This window comes from Natrix helvetica (genome assembly GCF_964273705.1).
Source record: "Natrix helvetica genome assembly, chromosome: Z".
NCBI classification, from domain to species: Eukaryota; Metazoa; Chordata; class Lepidosauria; order Squamata; family Natricidae; genus Natrix; species Natrix helvetica.
In genome coordinates, this window is record NC_138554.1 from 32,416,453 (window position 1) to 32,423,379 (window position 6,927).

Consider the following 6,927-nt stretch of genomic DNA (forward strand, 5'->3'; position numbering starts at 1 on the left):
GGTTTGATACCACAACTATAGTCTGGACTAATAGATGAAAAGATTCCTAGTTTTTTTTAAAATAACATATTGGAAGAAATAGCTTGCAAGGTTGTCTCCAAATAGTGACCAGAAGTTAAAGCTGACTTTAGGATTTCTTTATTTTATTCTTGTACTACAGTGAAATTGTCCCAATTTTATTATGAAGAAAATAATAGAAAGTTGTCACACTGAATTAGAACTAGGCAACATTTTGAACATGACAGTAAATAGTATTTCAGAATACTCATGAATGTTCACACTGTTGGCAACTCTTTGAGCCAAATATGTTGAAATTGAAGAATACATCCTAATCCCAATACTACTGCTGCATATTCATTTCCTAAAATTAGGAGAACTAGGATAGTGTACAACAAAAATATAGATATTAAAATGGAAGTTGAGATCAATGAATGCCTACATCAATAAATCAAGACTAAAGTCCAGTGAAGTTTCTTTTGAGGGGGAGATTCAAAGATAGATTTAACAGAATAAAATAATTACAAGGGACCTTGGAGGTCTTCCAGTGCAACCCCCTGCTCATGCAGGAAATTAAGACAAATGGTTGTCCTATCTTTTGTTTAAAACTCCAGGTTTGAAGCACTCATAACTTCTGGAGGCAAATCGCCCCATTGATTAATTATTATAGCAGTCAGGAAATTCCTCCTTAGTTATAGGTATGTTCTCTCCTTGACTAATTTCAATCCATTACTCCTTGTCCTGCCTTCAGGTGCTTTGGAGAATAGCTTGACCCCCTCTTCTTTACAGCAACCCTTGAGTTATTGAAACATTGCTATCATGTCATCCCTAATCCTTCTTTTCATTAAACTAGACATACACAATTCAGCAACCATTGTCCCAAAGGTGCTTTTTCAGGAGGCAACTGGGCCTTCTTCTTTTTTCTTTTGAAGGCATTTTGCATGTCATCCAAGAAGCTTCTTCAACTCTGATAGGAGAGTGAGGAATGGAAGGATTTATATTCCTTGCAGACAGCTGCATCTTTTTAGCGGGTCATTGAAGCATTTGGTTTATCTGTGTCCTCAGGGTCACCTGAGTAGTGCTCCTAAGTAATGCTACACTTCACTTTGGTCAGGCTTACTGCTTGTCTGTAAACTCAAACTGCAAACTCTCTTCAAAGACTATCACTTTAAAATCCAGAGATAAAATGTTTAAAATCTATGCATCCAAAATTAAGAGCACTAATGTTCTGTCATAAGAAACCTGTTTCTCTGCTAAGATCTTCCAATGGATGCAGGAGTGTGAAAAAGCAAAATAATAATCATAATAACATTTTTTTAAAAAAATCATGATACTATTATGAAATCATATTTGAACTATATCATTGAACTATAACATTTTAAATTTAGCATAAAACATAATACATGCTTAGTTTTTTAAACCCAAAATTAATATTCTATAAATAAAATAATAATTATATTACATCAAATAATAATGTTTTAATATTCTATGCTATATCATAAAACATTAATTTACATCAAAATATACTTACAATGGGAAACATTATCATTGAGAATTAAATAGCAATTCTGAGAATGGATTCCTGGAGAATCAAATAATATTTATTTCTGAGTAAGCAAAAAATATTTAATTTATCCACTGGACCTGGAATGTAAATGATCCTAAAAATGTATAGACAACTGGAACTGTATATCAGGGTAGCTGAATCTGATAATGATTTTTGCATAAGAAATGTGGACAAACATGAAGAATTAGCTTCCAGAAGGCCATTTTGAGTTCACTGTTCCTCATGCTGTAGATCAGTGGATTCATGATTGGTGGTACCACACAGTAAAATATTGAGACAAATGGATTTAATGCTGAAGAAGAGGTAGAGATGGGACTGATGTAAGCAAGGCTAGCACTTGCCATATACAGACAAATGACTATAAGATGGGGCAAACAAGTAGAGAATGCCTTTTGCTTCCCTTGGGTAGAGGGGATTTGCAAAACTGCTCTAAAAATCTTAATGTATGAAAAAACAATTAGAGCAAATAGAATGAACCCTACACAAGAACCAAAGATAAGTGACAATTCTTCCACAATGTAAGAGTCAGAGCAAGAGATCTTGAGCAACTGAGGAATTTCACAGAAGAACTGATTGATGATTTTGGAACAGAAATCCAATGTGAGTAAATCTCCTGTATAGAGTACTGAAAAAAAGAGACCACCAAAGAAGGCACTAATTACCATTTGTATACAAGCTTTTTTGTTCATTACTGTTTCATAATGTAATGGCTTGCAAATTGCTATATAACGATCATATGACATGACAACAAGGAGGAAGAGGTGAGATATCACAAAGAAATCAAAGAAGAAAACTTGACAGAAACATCCAGCATAAGAAATAGCTTCAGTGTTCATCAAGGAGTTCAGCATGGACTTGGGAACTGTGACAGAGATGGAGCCAAGGTCTTGGATGGATAAGTTGGCTAGAAAAAAATACATCGGTGAATGAAGTTGATAGCTATAAAGAACGACAGTGATGATAGTGAAGTTTTCAATGAGGACGACCAAATAAATTACTAAAAAAATGAATGCATGAAATATTCGAAGTGTCTCATTGTCAGGGAATCCATGCAGAAAGAATTCATCAACTCTTGTCTGATTTTCTATTGTACTCCTCAAGCTTTGCATTCTGTGGAACTAATACCGAGACTCTTTTCCATAAACCACTATTCAAGGTATACTGGAACAATTGTCTGGATATTTGAGAGAGAAGGAAATAGCGTTTTATCTATGGGATATTTATAATTATGCTCAATGGGACTCATTTTGCAAAAACATAGGTACATTAGATTTATTGTTTATACTGGCTTTTATCCAATGAAAAAGGACTAGGTATTTCTTTCAGGTGATTTTAATTGTAGCACAAGAGATTTTCTATGTTCACTTTGCTATTAAAAGAAAAATCCATAAGAGAAATTGAGACCTATCCATCTCTCTCCTATACATACATACATAGTATTTCCATATTGATCATGAAGAATTGAAATAGATACCAGGCCAGTGATGGCGAACCTATGGCACGAGTGCCACAAGTGGCACGCGGAGCCATTTGTCAGGGCACGCGAGGTGCTGCCCTGTCAGCTGGCCAGCGCGCATGCGCGCGCTTGCCAGCTGAGTTCACCTTTTAAAAAGCTATTTTTTGCCTTCCCCAGGCTCCAGAGGCTTTATAGGAGCCTGGGGAGGGCGAAAAGAGCCTCCCCCCCCTGGAGGCTTCAGGGACCGTCCCTGAAGCCTTCAGAATGCTTAAAACCGACCTCCGAGCAAACCGGAAGTGACTTCTGGATTGCTCGGAGGGTCATTTTAAGCGTTACGAAGGCTTCAGGGACCATCCGAGGCTTCCCTGATGCCTTCGGAGCGCTTAAAACCACCCTCTGAGCAACCCTTTCGGTTTGCTCGGAGGGAGGCTTCCCTGATGCCTTCGGAGTGCTTAAAACCACCCTCCGAGCAACCCTTCCGGTTTGGTTGGAGGGTGGTTTTAAGCGCTCTGAAGGCTTCAGGGACGGTCCCTGAAGCCTCCGGGGGTTCAGGGGAGGCTCTTTTTGCCCTCCCCAGGCTCCTATAAAGCCATTGGAGCCTGGGGAGGGCGAAAAAAGCATGTAAAAATGGGGGGGTGATGGGTTGTGCACGCATGCACACTGGGGGGGTCGCGCATTGCCTTATGGGTGTGGCATACCTGCACTCAACCCCCCTGCGCTCCCCCCACTTGTGGCACGCGAGCCAAAAAAGGTTCGCCATCACTGTACTAGGCATAGTTGGACAAAGCAATTGAATTATTTGAACAAGGAAGATGTTAGCGTTCTAAATACCATGCAGAATTAAATCATTGTCCAAGGCAAAGTTATCCTTAAAGGTCCAATTTATTCTACAGGCAAGTTAGCACGTCTATGGAATTCCAACACTGATTTACATCCTGGAATTCCACCCAGTTGAAAGTTCATGATCTATCCCCACACCCACAAATCCATCACATGTTCCAATCATCATCTTCCACGCTGGCATCTACACCCCTCTGCTTCCGGTCAGGTGTTGAGGTGCGGAGACAAAAGATGATCTTGGCTTCTATAAAAGAATGACAACATACATTCCACAATCCTACTCCTTTCTATTCCCCCCTCCCAACTACTACACTAATGAACAGCATAGAAAATTACAAGAAAGTGTGGCAGGCCAAAGATCCTAAAAAGAACATAACTACAGGCCTGACAGAAGACCTAGGTAGCACCCATCAAACTTGATATGCGCTTTTTAGCAGGAAGTGATAAAGTAGAATAAAATATGGATTAAAATATAAGAATGAAGACGTGGCATAAAAGGGACAGTTAGAAGCTTGCTTAAAGGAACAGGAAAATATCATCAGCTTCTAACCACAAGATGTTCTAGCCAACGTCCCTATGTCAAAAGTCCAAACTACAAGGTTCAAATAAAGTTTGTTAATGACACGTAGTTCATACCTGTAACAAAAGGAGAAGTAAGACCCCTATCTCCTTATAAGGCTTTTTCCTCAAGGTAACCAATAAGAAATGTGTTAAGTGTTTCCGTGTTCTGCTGTCTTTGAGAATGTATAAAAATGTGTGCTTTGATAATGAAGGTTGTTCAGAATTTGCAATGTTAGCCATGTGCTAGCTTTCTGAACCTGGCTGCCAAATAAACTTTTCCTGCATCCTGAGAAGTGTAAAGCCTGTCATTTTCTGCAACAGTGAGGTAACAAAATAGTGTACTGAAATAGAAAATCTTTAAGGATTGTAGTAAATCCAATTTTATTTAATGGAACAGATTCATAGAGATTTAGCAGTGAATATTAGAATAGAATGAATGAGCTGGAAGAGACCTTGGAGGTCTTCTAGTCCAGCCCCCTGCTCAAGCAGGTAAGGTAGACCATAACCTACTACTAGATAAAGTAGAAGAATGTGGGCTAGACAGCATCACCACCAGATGGATTCATAACTGGCTGACCAACCGCACTCAACGAAAATGAAAGATTTTTTTTTTGCAAGACAAGAATTATCTGCGAGGAAGACAATTGCAAGATGGACAAGTTGCTGTTGCAGAAGTTAGCTGTTGCAATAGCAGAGACAAATGGTTTGATAGACAGTGGTGCAAGTCAAATAATTGTTAATGATTCTAAATTGTTTTACAGAATTGATCCAGCTGCTCGAGATGCCGTAGCTTGGCAATTGGCCAAAAGGCTAAAGTCATTGGAAGAGGCAGTGTGCAAAATCCATACATGTAAACAAAGTTTAATGATGTATTATGTGTGCCTGAAATGGAGCATCATTTGCTCAGTGTCTCTAGTTTGGACAAACAAGGATTTGAGACCACATTTCCAAATGCGAGGTGTCTCATAAAGAGAAATGAGAATGTATGTGCACAGGGAATAAAAGAGGATAATCTTTATGGGTTGCAGGGACAAAAGATTAAATGTGCCCAGATATTTGGGAATGAAGTACGACATGATTCATGTTTTCATCTCTTGTACAAGAAGCTTGGCAATGCCAGCTTAAGAGTTTTGTAAAAAATACACCAGTTTGCAGAAGGGTTATATTTAAAGGAATGTAAGGCATATTTGGACTGTGCAGGATGAAAATAATCAAACTCCAAGGCATTCCCAGAAATCAAAAGTAGCACAAGGCAGACAACAAGAGCTCTAGAGACAGCACATACAGATTTGATTGGGCCAATGCAAGCCAGTTTGGGAGAAGCAAAGTATCTGCTGGTCGTTATAGATGACTACAGCAGGTTTGGGTTCCGCTATTTACTGAAGAGTAAAATAGAGATGCTACAGAAATTTAAGCAATGGGTAAACTTTGTGGAAGGGAGATATAAGCAAAAGATATGTCAGCTGCAGATGCACAAATCTGTACACAGCAGTTGAGAATGGCGATGCTGAGAGATGGAATGGAGTCTTACAAACCATGAAGAACTCACTGTTGGGGATTCTGGTCTAAGCAGGTCATATTGGAGTGAAGCCATATTGGCTGCTAATTATTTAATTAATAGGCTCTGTAGTTCATCCATTAATGATACTCCATATATTGGAGAAAGCCATCTCTGGCACATGTAAAGGTTTTTGGAAGCCATTTTGATATGGATGCGTATCAAAAGCCATTAGAAGAAAAGGACAACCAAAGGCTATAAAGTTCAGGTTTATGGGCTATGAGCCAGGTTCAAAAAGCTATCACTGTAGCAATGGGAGCGAGAGAATAGAAATTTCCAGGTCTGCAAGCTTTGGAGAGCAAAATTGGAAAATAATTGATGTAAATTTATGGAGTGATCCACTTAGTGATGGTAACTCATTTAGTGACAGTAACTCACTTAGTGATGGTGTCAGTGTTCAGGCAGGAGAAACTGAAGAAGCTGAACAAGAGATGAAGCAAGAGAGGGTTGAAACAGAGAAGCAGTCAATGCCATGCAGGTCAGAGCTATGGAACAAGGGGATTCCACCTGACATGTATTCTGCTAGTAAAGTTAAAATGTGTAATGCATGGTATGAGCCAAGGAACTATAAGGAAGTTTTGGCAATCATTACATCAACATTGTCATATACCTGTACATACCAATCTTATTTCGCTTCTATATTTATATAAATTTATCTACAGTTCTATACATATCTCTATTGTTTCTTGGCTGAATTAATTTTATTTCTGTTCTGCAACCATTTGTACCAATTATCCTAAATTTCATAATATTCAGACTCTTTTTTGTCCTTTAATTTTAGTGTTCTTGTCCAACTCTGCACAATTGTAAGATTTTATTAAAGGAAAAAACAATAAAAAAAATCTGCTTCAAAAAAAGGAAGTTTTGGCATTACCTAAAATAGATCAAGTAAAGTGGAAAGAAGCCATGGACAAGGAAATGAAATCCATCAGTGAACATAAAGTGTTC

The 6,927-nt window shown here is 38.4% G+C and overlaps 1 protein-coding gene across 1 annotated transcript; it reads right to left on the reverse strand.

The window, feature by feature from the left end:
- Positions 1-1,689: 1,689 nt before the first annotated feature.
- LOC309381756 (olfactory receptor 14A16-like) lies at positions 1,690-2,673 on the reverse strand (the record flags this gene model as incomplete). The annotated part of the gene is made up of 1 exon (XM_081933041.1): positions 1,690-2,673. One exon carries the CDS (start codon positions 2,671-2,673, stop codon positions 1,690-1,692), a length of 984 nt encoding a protein of 327 aa, XP_081789167.1.
- Between the last annotated feature and the right edge of the window lie 4,254 nt (positions 2,674-6,927).